This window comes from Erinaceus europaeus, chromosome 13, assembly GCF_950295315.1.
Source record: "Erinaceus europaeus chromosome 13, mEriEur2.1, whole genome shotgun sequence".
Classification (NCBI taxonomy): Eukaryota; Metazoa; Chordata; class Mammalia; order Eulipotyphla; family Erinaceidae; genus Erinaceus; species Erinaceus europaeus.
Genome location: NC_080174.1, coordinates 70,348,150 through 70,363,393, shown reverse-complemented (window position 1 = coordinate 70,363,393; position 15,244 = coordinate 70,348,150). Strand labels below are relative to the sequence as shown.

The window sequence follows — 15,244 nt, the reverse complement described above, 5'->3', positions numbered from 1 at the left end:
TGCCGGGAGGTGTGTTAGGCTTCTCAGTCATCCAGTAAGTTTGGTTCTTTTCAGTCTATGTCGCCCAAAGAAACTGAAGCTCAGGGACTTCAGGTGACTTGCCCCCAAGTTCACATGGATTGGAAATCAATTCTGTCTGCCCCTCCAAACTAGACCTTTGAGCACTCTGCAGCAGTGTCCCCTGGGGGTCTGGCCCTGGGGAAGGATGTTGGGGGGGGTCTCACCTCCTTGATGAAGTTCATGAAGCGACCACCAAAGCGCCAAGCCTTGTGCCGATGGCACTGCAGGGAGTTCACGGTCATCTGTGGTGCCCGCTGGTAGCACACAGACACGATGTGGACAGCATCGTACAGTAAGGCTGCGTCGGTCTGAGTAGGGGGAGGAGAGCCCAAGGCTTTCCTGAGAGGGCTCCAAAGCCCCCCCAATTTATCCACCCACCTATCCTGTCACTCCCACTCCCCCCACCATAAGCCAAGGATGCCCAGGAGTCTTGGTGAGGGAAGGCTCCAGAGGTGAGAGGCTAGGTCTGGGTTAACTCTGAGGCTCTTCCAACAGCATCCACTACAGGTCAGGCCTCTTCACTGCAGTCCCTCCATTTCATCCCACTGTCCTATCCAGGTCCCCACCTGCCTCTCCCCCACCTCTACAGCTCTATGCCTCACAGCTGGGAGCCTTTGTACCCAGTCCTAGTATGTCCTCATCTGTGCTCTGTCACCCTCCCATCACCTGCCTGACATTTGTGTTCCCACCAGAGGGGGTGGGGGGAAGGGATCCCTTGGAGTGGGGTTATAGCTGACTCCTCTGTGTTCTCACCTCTAGCCTAAGGTTTGGCTGACACATGGTAGGTCTTAAGAAGTGGGGGGAGGGGAAGAGAAAGGAAGAAGGAGAGTGAGAAGGAAGGGAAAGAGAGGTAGAAGAGAAAGAAGGAAGGAAGGAAAGAAGGGAAGAGAGAAGGAAGACATTGAGAAGAAGCAGGAAAGAGGTAAAAGGAAAGGAAGAAGGGAAAGAGGAAGGAGAAAGGGAAAGAAAGCTTAAGAAAGAAATAAGGAATGATGGACGGGAGGAAGCAGACAAGGGAGGGAGGGAAGGGATGAAAGAAAAGAAGGGAGGAGCGATGAAATGGAAGGAGTAAAACTAGGAGGGTTGGAAAGAAGGAAGGACAGGAGGGTGTGAGGGAGGAAGGAAGGAAAGAAGGAAGGAAAATCTTTTGGTCATCCCTTTGTCCTACCATCATCACTCCATCCAAAAGGCCAGACTCAGCACGGGGAGCTGCCTGCAGCCGCTCCATGGACCACTTCTCCACGATGGCCAAGACATGAGGGTTGTCCACATTGAGGATCCGGAAGCCCGTCAGGTTCACCCCTGAGTAGCGGTAGGGCTCCAGGTCTAATGCATACAGGTCCTGAATGAGGAGAGGCAGGATTTGTAAAGCATTGGCTGGCCTCACTGGGCACAGTCCCCAGCCCCACACTCCCCTGCAGAGCTCTGTGGGTCCTCTGGCTCCCTCAGGGAGCGCTCATAGGAGCATGTGTCTGTCAACTTGAACTAGAGAAGTCACTTGGCAGGAGGAGAATCCCCCACCCACCCCTGCCTCACTGTAGGGCTCTCAGGCTGGTCCCTCCACCTGCTTCTTCATCTGCAAAATGAGCACCGGTCTCCTTTCCGGCTCCCAGATGGGAGGGTCACAGATGCCACCTGCTCTCCAACATCACAGGGTCAGAAGACCAGAGAGCCAGAGCCTCCACCAGGCAGCTCACTATATATAGCAGGATCTCAGACGGCTTTGCCTGGGCAATGCCAAGTTACTCAGAAGGAGGCTGAAGGGAGGGTTTTTTTAAAAAAATTATTATTAGTGATCTAAGAGTGGCTTACAAAAGTCTAAGAGTTTAAGAAGAAAGTTTTACATAGATTTGTGGTGTGTACAAGTCGTGGCACTCACTGTCAAAGCCCTATGTCCCAAATACCTGTGTCCACTGCTCTGGCAACCACTATAGCTCTCACACAGAGAGACAGCTTGATTACTGTTTTCTTTCTTTCTTTTTTTTTTTTTAGTTTAGTCATCTATATTCCACACATGAACAAAACCATCTGGTAGTTGTCTTTTACCACTTTACTTATTTCACTGAGCATTATCACCTCCAGTTCCATCCAGGTTTTTTTTTTTATGAGAGTTTTCATCCTCCCATACCCTGAAATCAATTATTATTATAATATTTATTTATTTTTCCACTGGGACTCAGTGCCTGCATGATGAATCTGCTACTCTTGGCAACCATCTTTTCCTTTTAATAGAGAAATTGAGAAGATAGGATAAGATAGAGAGGGAGAGGGAGAGGGAGAGGGAGAGGGAGAGGGAGAGGGAGAGGGAGAGGGAGAGAGAGAGAGAGAGAGAGAGAGCGCTGCAATACTGCTTCACTGCTTTTAAAGATTTCCCCCCCTGCAAGTAGAGACCAGGGGCTTGAAACCAGGTTCTTAGGCATAGTAAAATATGTGCTTTATCAGGTGTGCCACCTCCTGTCTCTCCAAGATGGCATTTTAAAATAACCTTTTCTGTCCAGCATTCAAGATGGACCACAATTCTCTGAGGCCCCAAGGTCAGAAATACTGGGTGGACACTGGCCTGCTAGCAGGAAACAGACCAATACATGCAGCACCCCAGCCCCTGCCCACCTGTAGCTCCAGCTGTGGAGAAAGGTGGTCTGGGGAGGGAAGGCAAAGAGGGCTGGAGGGGTCAGAAACAGAAGCCAGTTTCCAAGGTAGGACATTGAGGGAGAAGGTGGTAGGTAACAGGAAAACAAAAACGACTACAACTTAGAAGGAGAACGGAGTGTCCTTTTGTGTCTCGTGGAAACACATTTGCCAGCCCCTCCCAGCACTGGAAAGATCTCTAGGTGAACAAATCTGGGTTTGACTTCATTGCCAGCTATTGGTTAAAGACCTGGATTCTGGGTTAATTTGTAGATTTTTGTCTCAAGAAAAGAAAAGGTTGTAGATTTATTGCCCTGTAGGACATTAATCCATCTAGTAGTTACTCTAGTACTTGTGTTTTTTTTTTTTTCCTCTCCCACAGTACAGATAAATGGCCAATCCCTCCAATGCTTTTTGAGCCAGCATTGGCATCCTGCTGACTTCCTTTTAATGAGTTGAATACATCTTTGACACATGTTCATTCTATGTTTTTCCCTTTTGGAAAAATATGCATTGGCAATCTCAATTGGTCCCATCCCATTAGTGGAGAAACTGAGGTTTAAAGTTATCTGTTCTCTGGTCTGCTCACTTCCATGGGTGCTTTCTCTTGGTGACTCCATCCTGTGCTGAGACACTGGACTCTTCTTGGCTGTGACGTGGGAGGGATACCCAACCCCATGACAAATAAATATGACTGATTTGGAACATGGAAAATGCTGATGGGAGCAAGAAGTAGGGTCTTTCACAGGTGGGGTCCCCCTTGAGTTGGTTGAAGGGTATTTATTGGTCCCGGTCTCAGTGGAAACTGGAGTGTTGAGTACTGTGCTCAATCCTGCGAATGAGCAATGATGTCACTGTCACAAGCCCCTGGGATATAGGTATTAATAGTGTTCTCTTTTTTACAGAGAGGAAATATGACCAAGGCGCAGGGTGAGGTGATGGGCCTAAGGTCACATAGGTGGTAAAATGCAGCTGAACTTGTACTCAGGTCCATTTCAGTGGTGTGTGAGAGGTGGCTGGCACTGGCTTAGAAGAGCCAACTGTTTGAACTTCTTCCTGACTGTCTCACTGACATCACATTGCTAACTAGATCTTAGCCAAGCACTACAGATCCGGTTTTGTTTTGCTATTTTTCCTTTTTGGTGAACTGTTTGTACACCACTGTCTACCTTATTCAACTCCCCTATGCCCCCACGGTTTGTCCTCGGTGATTACCCGACAAAAGCTGTGCACTAGAACTGTGATTGGAGCTCTTAGGTGGGGAAGGGTCAGCCAAAGAGTGTAGAGTGGGGCCTGGCAAGCCTGTGTTTTGAGAGCCCACCATTTAAGCTATTACCCCCAAATGGAGAACATGCACAGAGGGTTTGGGGGACCCTGTGACACCAGGAAAGTGGCCTGTCTCTTCACACTCCCCACTGAGGACAGCTCATAGGTGGCTTGAGCTAGTGACTAGGGACACCAACCTTGAAGCCAGGCTGTCAGGGTCCAAGTTCCCCTTCTCTCCCTACCTCAGGCACTGCATCAGCAAAATGGGCATATCAATGGTACTTATCATACAGGATTGTCAGGTGGAATAATAAATGTGCATTGAACATGGCTGATATGTGGTAGACATATGATTGACAAATGTTCATATTTTGCTGCTTTTGATGTGACAACAGCTACTACATTCACTGCCCCGCCCCCAGAGGCATTACTGAGTTATTGGAGGAGAGAGAATAGACATAAACTGTGTCCTTCTTGTATTTTTCTCTTGAAAAACAAAGAACATTGTAGGGAGCTAGCATTCACTGAACACCCATAATCTTAGAGTAGTGAACACTATTCTAAGGGCTTTCATGCGTATGAAAACCCACGTCCCACTTTGTGAGGAGGGTATTGGCACCGCCCATTCTAGTGGCAGGCAGGTGAGATCTTTTGCTCAGTTACACAGCTGGGGAGCAGAGAAAGCAAACCCAGGAGAGCCTCCCCTTGCCCTGTGATGTCACATGCTCCCACCAAACCCCAGTTTATACCCAGAAGGTATTATCATAGCCTTCCAGACAGCATTCAGAGGGCCTATCTGAAGGATCTATCTTAACCAGTCACTCCCTCACTTAATATACTTTAATAGCTCCTCCTTGCCTTCTTGGGATAAAGTGAAAACTCTCAAATTTACTTTCCATTCTTCCAGCCTCACTTTCCTTCCTTGCCCCAATCCATTTTAGTTTGGCTCTAGAACACCAAATTGATTTTTTTTCCTTTCTCACTGTCTGCACCCTCATCGTATACCTACCTTCTCATGCCTTTGCCTGTCTCTTTGTGGATATTCTAAAAGCTGACTGAAAGGCCTGTTTTCTTAATTCCCCTAAGACTGGCTATCCTTTAAGATTCATCTCTACTGTCATCTCCTCCAGGAAGTCTTGCTTTCATACTCTACATATACACGATGGGGCAAGTCAGCAAGCTTACGCTCTTATTCTAGCACCTCAAGGACTTCACTCCACTGCTATCAACAGACTGTGTCTCATTCTGTCTTCCCTATAAGCCCCCTTGGCCAAACACTCTTGTTACTCAGTGTTTAAGAAGGATTAGACAACTGAGTGGCTCTCCAGAGCTCCTTGACATCACTGGGGTGAGGCTGGAGTAGAGAGACTGGTGCCCTACCTCCTCCATCCAGGGAAAATGCTCCATGTGGCTGGAAATGAACAGTGGTTTTGGAAACTACCTGGGGTGGAGGTGAGACCCTTAAAGGGACTGCTTCAGGAAAAAAGACATCTTCCCCCAAATTCTGGACGCAGTTCTATGGATATGGAGGGACATTTTTTTTGGGGGGGTGGGGAGGTGGAGAGTAGGAGTGATGTATTCAGGTTTAGGGTGAGAGCTGAACTGTAGCTGAAAGATGCTGTGCTCTGCCCCCAGGCAGCACCATTGGGCTCACCCTCTTCTCCAGTCCCACACTGACCTAATATCTGAGACTTGAAAAATGCCAAAGCAGTCTCCCTAGGGTTCACCCTTCTGTAGAACCAGGGGCTGACCCAATTTAGTGAGAAGGATTCAAGGGGCCCCTGAGCCCACACCACCAGCCCTTCCCATCGTCAGAGGTAGTGTTTGGTAGGCTATTCGCAGTACAGTGGCTGCAGCCAATCACAGCCCGGGAGGCTGGCTGATGGAGTGGGCAGTGCTAGGTCACTTCTCTTCCTGTTGCCAGGAGCCTGGGCTTTGCTGAAAGTTGTTTTAGGACCTGAGGCACCAAGCGTGCCACCTCTGTGACATGAGGGCAATGATTTGCTGGTAAACTGGCTTCTTTGTCCAGCTCCAGTTATTTGTCCAAACTACCCTGGACTGAGACCCTCCCCCAAAGTGCTGTATACAGTGAACTGTGCACAACCTTGGTGCTTGGCAAGAAGTTGCTGTTCTCGATGCCAAATGTTGACACACTGAATTCAGTATCGACGAGGGACCTTTTAGAAACATTCAGCATAACATAATAGACTAATTCATTAGCACCCCATGGGTCTGACTGGGTAGAAGCTGAAGCTTGGAAAACATCGCCTTAAGGAATGACAGATGAAAATATCTTTCCCATGATATAACTGTTATTGCCGGGAAGTGGCATTAATTGTGATTGCTTATCTATTAATTTATTATAATTCTTCTTTCACCTCCAGGCTTCTACCTACACATGACATGGAGCAGGGGCTCAGCTGGGGCTGATTAACGCGGGGTTATCTGGGAATGGCTCAAAGCTGGCTGCAGCAGATAATGGCAGCTGGGGTAATTAAAATGTCTTCTGCATGGAAGAAGCAAGTTTGGAAACTTCTTTTTTTTTACCCCCTGGAGGTGAAGAATTGGGGCGCCAAAGGGAAAGTAGAAAAATGCCAGATGCCACTGCCCTCCCAGCCCAGAGCAGCCAGGACTGACCAATGTGCAAGATGAGGCAGAGGCATGAGGCAGAGGCAAGAGGCAGCTTTCTGGGCCAACAGGGCCACATGGGACGATGTTGGTACTGGAGCTGGAAGTGGAACATGGGCTGAGGGAGTGAATCCTGGGGCTGAACCTCCTGTCCTGAGGGAGGGCAGGGAGACTGAGAGATATCTGACTCTCTCATGCACACACTTGCTTGTACAAATGTTCAGACTGCAGGGGCAAGACTGGAAGTCAGGAATCCAGGTTCCCATGACTGCTTTGCTGTGAGCTTTGGGGCAAATCACTTAACCCCTCTGGTCCCAACTTTCCCCAGCTGTCAATAGGGAGCACCGGGTGGCCTAGGAGGAGGAGAAGAATCATCGATGTGCAGAAAGGGATGTGGACCTGTGAAGCAGAGATGCTGAGGGGTTTGTGGAGGCTCTGCTGCCCTCTATTAGTGTCAATCACCAGGTCCAGACCATCTCAGCTGTGAGGAGCTGAAGCTACCAGAGGAGGCCAAGCAATGCTTCCTGCAGATTCTGGCATGACTGCTTTCCGCAGCGGGCTTCCAGGCTGGACAACTCCCAGCGGGTAGAAAGCCTTACTAGGCCCCATTGCTGGTGAGCCCAGCCTCAGTTTCTACTTCTCTGTGGAACTCGAAGCCCCACTCCTCCCTTGGGGGCACTGTTGCAGCTGAAATGAAGGAATGCTGAGTACACAGGAAACATAGCCTGGTTTATTTAATTGATTGAGTTAACACTTACATGGCACTAAATGCCCAACAATGCTCTGAGATTCACTGGCGTTAGCATATGTAATGTTCAGTAGAACAATCCTGAGGTAATACTGTCACTGTGACCATTTCATAGGTGTCTCCATCTCCCTCTCTGTAAGTCACAGAGAAATGAAATAATCTTGAATCTAACTTGGGCATACTGGTTCCAGTCTCTGGTCTTTTTTAGTTTTGTTTTTGCTCACTGGGGACTTGGCATGGGCAATCCCACTGTCTTGCGGGACATTTTTCCCAAATAATTTCAGAGAATGAGGGGGAGACGAAATACCACAGCACCCTTCTATCATTCTTGAAGCTTCCTCTGGTGCTATACATGATGTTGCCATGTGGTGCTGGGGGCAAAGTAGTGTGAAGTCTACAGGGGGTGCTGTCTGTGGTCTTAAATTGTTACTATGATGAGGATGTTGGTATTTTCAGGGATACCTTTTCACTCTGTGTGGTTTCGCCTATGCATGCACTAATGTATATGCACAACATTAATTAATATGTATATTAATGTATATGCAGAAACTGTTATGTGCCAGGCTCTATTTGGGACCTAGAGACGTAGAGGTGAATCAGGTAAGGCCCTTGATCTTTAAATGTCTGGGTGAAGCCTACCAACCAGTGAATTTGTATTGGTTTTATCATAGCACCCTTCCCACACAAGAGCCTAGCTTGATACCTGGACTTCAGAGAGCATTTACATAAAGCTTCTGGATGAGTGAACAAATGAAGGAGTGAATAAATTCAGAAAATTAAAGCATTGGAGAAAAGGACACTGACCAGGACTAGAGGTGACCTCCAGGACACTAGGACATGTGCCTGACTTAGAGATTGCTAACCCTGACCTCAGGTGTAATAGCATTAATCTTGGGGGGGGGGTACTGGAGTATTTCCTTCCCCAGAACCTTACCTGGATGATCCAATCAGGTCAGGGCTGAGGGTCCAACACTTCAGACCCTGCTAGTCCCCCCAACCCCAAGATGATGCTCCTTTGGCTGTGGAATGAGAGCAGGAGCAGATGGAGGTACTCTGAACGGATTGTCTGGAGCAGGGTGAGAGACTCAGGAAGGGTTTAACTGCAGGCCCCGTGTAGACAGGAAGGTGAGGGGAATCTCTCTCTCTCTCTCTCTCTCTCTCTCTCTCACACACACACAGAGAGAGAGAGAGAGAGAGAGAGAGAGATATGTAGACAGGAAGGTGAGGGAGATCTCTGTCACACACATACACACACACAGATGTAGACAGGAAGGTGAGGGGGATCTCTCTCTCTCTCTCTCTCTCTCTCACACACACACACATACACACACAGAGAGAGAGAGAGAGAGAGAGAGAGAGAATGAGAGAGAGATATCCCCCTCACCTTCCTGTCTACACGGGGCCTGCAGTTAAACTCTTCCTGAGTCTCTTTCTCACCCTGCTCCAGACAATCCGTTCAGAGTACCTCCATCTGCTCCTGCTCTCATTCCATAGCCAAAGAAGCATCATCTTAGGGTTGAGGGGACTAGCAGGATCTGAAGTTTTGGACTCTCAGCCCTGACCTGATCGGACCTCCTCTCTCTCTCTCTCTCTCTCTCTCTCTCTCTCTCACACACACACACACACACAGAGAGAGAGAGAGAGAGAGAGAGAGAGATCCCCTTCACCTTCCTGTCTACACGGGGCCTGCCACTACTTCTAAAGGAAGCACCAGTGATGAAGTCCTGCTGTTTGGTGGTCATGCCTGTGAGCCCATTTCAAACCTCCTTCCACCCGCTAGAGCCCAGCCAATATTCCAAAGATCTGTCACCTGTCATAGAGGTGGAGCCCTCAATCTGAACCCAATCAGGATGCATCTGAAAATGCAGTATGGCATTTGCCTATTTGTCATCAATCCTGGAAATGAGTGAGTGGTGACAGGAGCGCTATACACTTTATCATGGGCAGGACATTCTGCCATGGTGACCTCTGCAGTCTCAAATGCCATGTGGTGACCCAATTGAGAAGTGCCAGAAATAGTGCCAGAAGTGCTGGATATAGGTTCACAATGTGACCTGGGGCACGTGGTGGCTACCACTGGGACAAAGCAGTGTTAAGAAGTGGCAGTGGTGAGTGGGTGGTCAGCTAGGGTATGACAAACCCAGGGCAATTGTGATATACTGGAGTGAGTCTCCAGGGAACTGACATTTTGAGGAAAGAGCATCAGCCAAAGAGAGCTGGAGAGAGGGAACCAAATGGTTCCAGGACAGAGTGGGAGCCACCACAGCCAATGGCACTGGCTGGCGCAGCACTGGAGCCAGATCCATCCTGTGAGCTTGCTCTGGTGGGCTGGCTCTATAGAACCTGGGGTGACATGAGTCTACTCTAGTGATTCCTGCTCCATAAAATGAAAAAAAAACCTTAGGGGGCTGGGTAGTGGCACAGCTGATTGACAGCACATGACACAAGGTGCAAGGGTCTAGGTTTAAGCTAGTGGTCCCCACCTACATGGGGGGAAGCTTCACAAGTGGTGAAGCAGTGCTGAAGGTCTCAGTCTCTCTCTCTCTCTTTCTTCCTTTCTCTCTCCCTACCTCTCTCTCTTTCCCCTCTCAATTTCTCTGTCACTGTTAAATAAATAAATAAATAAATAAATAAATAAATAAATAAATAAAAGTTTTGAAATGAAAAAGATGGAATGAGGGAGGGATCTAAGACCTAGAAACATCACATGTTTATTTTCATTTTACAGGCAAGAAAACCAAGCTCCCAGTGGGTTAGTAAGCAGCCCGTGGGTACAGCTAACAGGTGGTAGGGGGGACTCCTATCCTTATCTCTGCCTCTGGTGTTCACAGTCCCTATCCTGTCCTGAGTGGGGAGGTGAAGGGTGTTCTACAGGGGACACCTTCATCCTATAGCATTTGCATGTCTCCCCTTTGTCTAGTCTTCACGTTGACCTTTGTGAACCCCAAAGCTTTACCATGGCAATCCAGGGTGCTGAGGACCCAGGGAAGTGAACACGTGAGAAGAGAGATCACACAGGACTGGCTGGAACTCTTCAGGACCCAGAAGCTGGTCACCAGCTTCAGAATTAACATGTGGTGGAGAGGTCACCATGCTGGGGAGGGGGCTGTGATGCTTGGGACATGCCTTGGACATGCTCCACCTTGCTTTCCAACCCCGTGTCTCTGTCCTGCTTCCTGCCCCATCAGAGGCAGAATACTGGGGGTCCATTGGCCTTCCTCTCCAGCCTCCAAAGGCTCTCCAGGAAATGGCACTACAGGGAGACCCCAGCTAGACTCTGGAGGGAGACTCAACAGACAAGGTGCCTGCCCTCAGTTACTAGCTTCTGGGACTCCTTTCTCCCAACAAGGTTTTGGCAGGTCTGAGTCCTGGAGCCGGAGCCTGTGCAGGATGGTCCCTGAGTCATCTGTAGGGCAAAGGGTGCAGTGGTCAGGAACAAGCACTGGTGCACTGGTCAGTGCTTCATAAGCAACTCTCAGAGGATAAAACCCTCACTTGTGACACAGCCAACTGTAGTGCTGTCCTATGCCTGCTACCACCTTGGCCACTTCCAACCAATGTCACACCTATAGTGGTCTGCTATCAGTCCATTGAGGAATGAGCAGTCTATTCTCAGTCTAGTGAAGCCCTCCCTGCCTCTTGGCCGTTGTTTATATTGTTCTCTCTATATGGAATACTCTTCCTTTCTCTCTACTTGGCAAATTCCTATTGATCCTTGAGGCCCAGTTCAAACATCTGCTTTCCTGTACAGCCTATCTCACACTATTGTGCCCCATGCTGTCTGTCCTGGCCTCTCATGTCACAAGCCTGCCCAGTGGGCTGGACAGAGAAGCATAGACTGGCTAAGAAGGGAGTTGCTTAGGCCAGGGAGATAACGTAATAGTTGTACAAAAAGATTTTCAGGGGGGTTGGGTGGTAGCACAGTGGGTTAAGCACACATGGCGCAAAGCGCAAGGACTGGCTTGGCTTAAGGATCCTGGTGCGAGCCCCCAGCTCCCTACCTGCAGGAGAGTCGCTTCACAAGCGGTGAAGCAGGTCTGCAGGTGTCTGTCTTTCTCTCCCCCTCTGTTTCCCCCTCTTCTCTCCATTTCTCTCTGTCCTATCTAACAATGAATAACATCAACAATAACAGTAATAACCACAACAAGGCTACAACAACAATGGTAACAAAAGGGGGAAAAATGGCCTCCAGGTGCAGTGGATTCATGGTGCAGGCACTGAGCCCCAGCAATAACCCTGGAGGCAAAAAAAAAAAAAAAGGTTTTCATTCCTGAGGTTCTGTAATCCTAGATTTAGTCCCCAGCACCACCATAAGCCAGAGCTGAGCAGTGCTCATGTCTCTCTCTCTTTTTCTTGTTAAAAGAGTTGAATTATTATGTGGAAAACTAAGAAATGTCACACATGTGCAAACCACTGTATTTTACTGTTGACTGTAAACCATTAATTCTACCAACAAAGAAAAAATAAAAATAAAATTAAGTTTAAAAAATAACTAAAGAGGGCTGGGGAAATAGCATAGTTATTATGCAAAAGACTCTCATGCCTGAGGATTTAAGGTCCCATGTCCAATTCCCAGCACCAGCATAAGCCAGAGCTGAGCAGTGCTCTGGTCTGTGTTTCTGTCTCTTTCTATCATTAAAATGAAATATTAAAAAGATAAAATATTTTTCAAAGAAAGGAACGGCTTGGGGTCAGGGAGGGCCTCAGTCCCCTTATCTTGAGGTCATCTACTGAGCACAAGTGCAGGTGAGGAGTGCTAACTGGGTTCTAGATAAATGAATGAACACAACCAGAGGTCTGAGAGCTGCATGGCCAGGCCCATGCATACTGCAGAAGCTTTGCCAGTATCAGATGGCTAGCAATTCCCCAGCTCATGCCAGTCTTGGGATGGCTACCCAGGAGCCAAGAAAGGTTCAAAATGAGGGTTCTGGGGTTGGGTACTGGGTCTCAGTGCCTTTTTGATACAGAAATCTCTTTATCTGCTGATCTCAGGCCACAGCTAACTGTCCTAATGGGCTTCAATGTCACTGGGTATTGGAGCTCAGACAGGACCCATTTGGGGCCTGCAGATGGGTGGGCCTGGCTGACAGGGAAGCATTCCAGTGTGGGTGCCTCAGGAAGTCCTGTTGCTGCCAGGGCTGTGTGTGGGCTGGGAGTCGAGGGTCACAGTAACCATCAGCTCCAATACGTCACAGATCTTCACTGTAGTTTCCTTTCCTGGCTCATCTGGTCCTCATAATCCCAGGAGGAAGAAGCCATTCTTATGCCCATTTTGCAGAGAAAGAAACTGAGGCCAGGAGGTGGGATAAACCCCTCCCGCACTCCATGATCCTGCAGCCAATAAGGAGAGGAGCCTGTGATCATACTGGCAGGTTTCAGAGTCCTAGGTCTCATGTCCTAGGTCTTTGAACAGGTGGCAAAGACCCTTTTCCATCCTGGCCTGGGACCATACCTGCAGCTCAAGAAATCAAGTTCAGCCTGAAGAACCACTAGCTGCAGTGACTGGCCCCAAGGACCACCCCCCCATGCTTGCCAGTAGAGATACATTACCAGAGTGGTGAAGATGAAGTGGTAGTACTCAGTCATCATGCCCATGGCCATGGCCTGCAGAAAAGCACAGCGTTAGCACCTCAGCGGCATTGGCAGCACCTGCACCTCTCTCCTCACCTCCAGCAGTGGGGGGTGATGTTAGGGGAGTGAGGACTGGGGTTGCAGGACAGACTGGAGGGGGGTGGAGGAAGGCTGGCTTCACGGGGGGGGGGATGTTTTCTGAAAGCAGCTTCAATGACTGGCCGGTGGGTGGGTGTGGATTTACACACCAGAATGTGCAACAGAAACACCCAGGCCAGAGTGAAATGCTGGTCCTTGGTTCATGCCAAACTCTATGGGACCCAACTGTCTGCCTCTTAAGTGGGCATCTCTGGTCTGGGAGGTAGTAGAGAAGTAACTCACCAGACATTCATACCAGAGACCCCAGGTTCAATCCAGGCACCACCACATGGCAGAGCTGAGTATTAATCTGGACTCTCTCTATCTCTCATGAAAATGAAATAAATTTGAAAGAACCTTTCTGCACTTGCCACACTTTGGGAGTTGCAGAAGGAATCATTCCCAGAGTACCTTCTCCAGAGTCTTAGAACTGCATCCAACTGAATGAACTCACTGTACTGATTGCAGGGAGAGGTGTGGAGAGCTGGGGTCCCTAGCAGTGCAGGATCTGTCTTTAGCCTGAGACTCTTTCACAGGGCAGAGAAGTCCCTGCCTTCCGGGTCCTTGGATGACCAGGGAGGCAACCACGTGGCCACCGGTTGTCACCCGCTATCATGAGATCCATGCCCTCTCTTACTAGAAGTTGGCAGCCCCTCATTCTAGTGACTGTAATGCACTTTAGACAGAGCTCTGCAGAATACTGGGGGCAATAATGTCACCAGGTGCACCTGTGGCATGCTGCCCCCTTGTCCCCTTCTTGAGTAGTCACAGCCCACTACTGCACGTGGAAGGCTCAGGGGAGTTCTCAGCAAGCAGATATATCTGTTTTTGTTTAGTTCAGTGTGGAGCTGAGCAGACTCTTAAATGTTTCAGATTTCTTTCTTGGTTTTCAGAAAGGAGACCAAAGCACCATTCTGTCATGTGAGGTGTCAAGAGATCAAAGCATGTGAGCCCCACACAACCTCCCTGATTGTGGAATCTTCACTTTTATGTAGTTTGAGGATTTTTTTTTTATTGATTTCATAATGATCAACAAGACCATAGGATAAGAGAGGTACAATTACCATCACCAGAGTTCCACATCCTACCCCTTCCATTGGAAGCTCTCCTATTTTTTATCCCTCTGGGAGTATGGACCCAGGATCATTATGGGGTGCAGAAAGTGGAAGGTCTCATTTCTGTAATCGCTTTTCTTTTTTTTGGTGGAAATAAGGCCTTCCACCATTCTGGGTCCTACCTTATTTGCTCACATGAAGAAAGAACAAGAGAGACCACAGCACCAGCTTTCTCTGCTGTCATAGTATCTCTCTGGTGGTACCATGCCTTGAACTGGAGTCTAGTGCACAGCATGCAGGCATTCTACCACGTGAGATATCTCTCTGACCCTGAGTCTTCAGTTTTAATCCCCCAAGTTTTCACATCAGATCTGAGAATAACTTTCACTTTCCTGACTAGATGACCTCGGGACCAAGGCCTTCCCCTCGTCTCGTGCCCCAATGTTCTCATCTCTAAGGCGGGCATGGAAGCTGTTCCTGCTGCCCAGAGTGGTGCTGAATAGGGAGCTACGGACCTGGCACAGAGTGACTCTTTAGTCAACTGATATAGGGGCTGTCACTATCATTCTGTCACACACACTGTCACAGGGAAAGAAAGGATATGCAGGGGATTTCTGGGAAGCCTATATTTCCTGGACAGTGACTTTAAGGATGCCCACATCTTGTGGATCTGTGTTGGAGCAGGAATGAGCTGAGTCCCTGGCCGTGGGAGGGGGGAGCTCTGCTCTGCTGCAGTGGGGGTTCACTCCAAGGGCACCTGCTCTAGGGCGTGCTGGGCATGGTGGCCGACAGAGGACACAGCCCTTCAAATGAGCTTTCTGAAGTGTTAATGGCAGGGTTTCACTGCTCTGGGGTGAGATTTTTCAGGTAGAAAGAAACAGAGACAGAGAGAAAAAGGGACAGAGGGACAGAAGGAGAGGGAAAGACAATACAGCATGGAAGCTTTCTCCTACGTGGTGGGGAGGCTTGCTCCAACACCGGGTTATGCACATGGCAAAGCAGGCACAATATATCCAGGTGAGCTAACTTGCAGGCCCTCAAGATCCTTAAATGAGCTTTTTTTTTTTTTTTCCTACCAGGATTACCACTGGTGTTAGATGCCTGAACAATAACTTCACAGCTCCTGGAAGACTGCTCCTCCCCCTTTCTC

At 48.8% G+C, this 15,244-nt stretch overlaps 1 protein-coding gene across 3 annotated transcripts in view; it reads right to left on the bottom strand.

Annotated features, from left to right (window-relative positions):
* Positions 1–15,244, bottom strand: part of GRIK3 (glutamate ionotropic receptor kainate type subunit 3) — a 250,241-nt gene that overhangs the window by 66,261 nt on the left and 168,736 nt on the right. For all 3 annotated transcript variants that reach the window (XR_009553877.1, XM_007537496.3, XM_060206191.1), the window contains 3 exons: positions 12,881–12,934; positions 1,229–1,402; positions 225–368 (listed from right to left, as the gene is read on the bottom strand). Coding sequence is in view for 2 of the 3 variants with exons in the window: in XM_007537496.3 (XP_007537558.1) it covers positions 225–368; positions 1,229–1,402; positions 12,881–12,934 (372 nt within the window). In the remaining variant the exon portion in view is untranslated. The remainder of the gene's footprint in view (positions 1–224; positions 369–1,228; positions 1,403–12,880; positions 12,935–15,244) is intronic.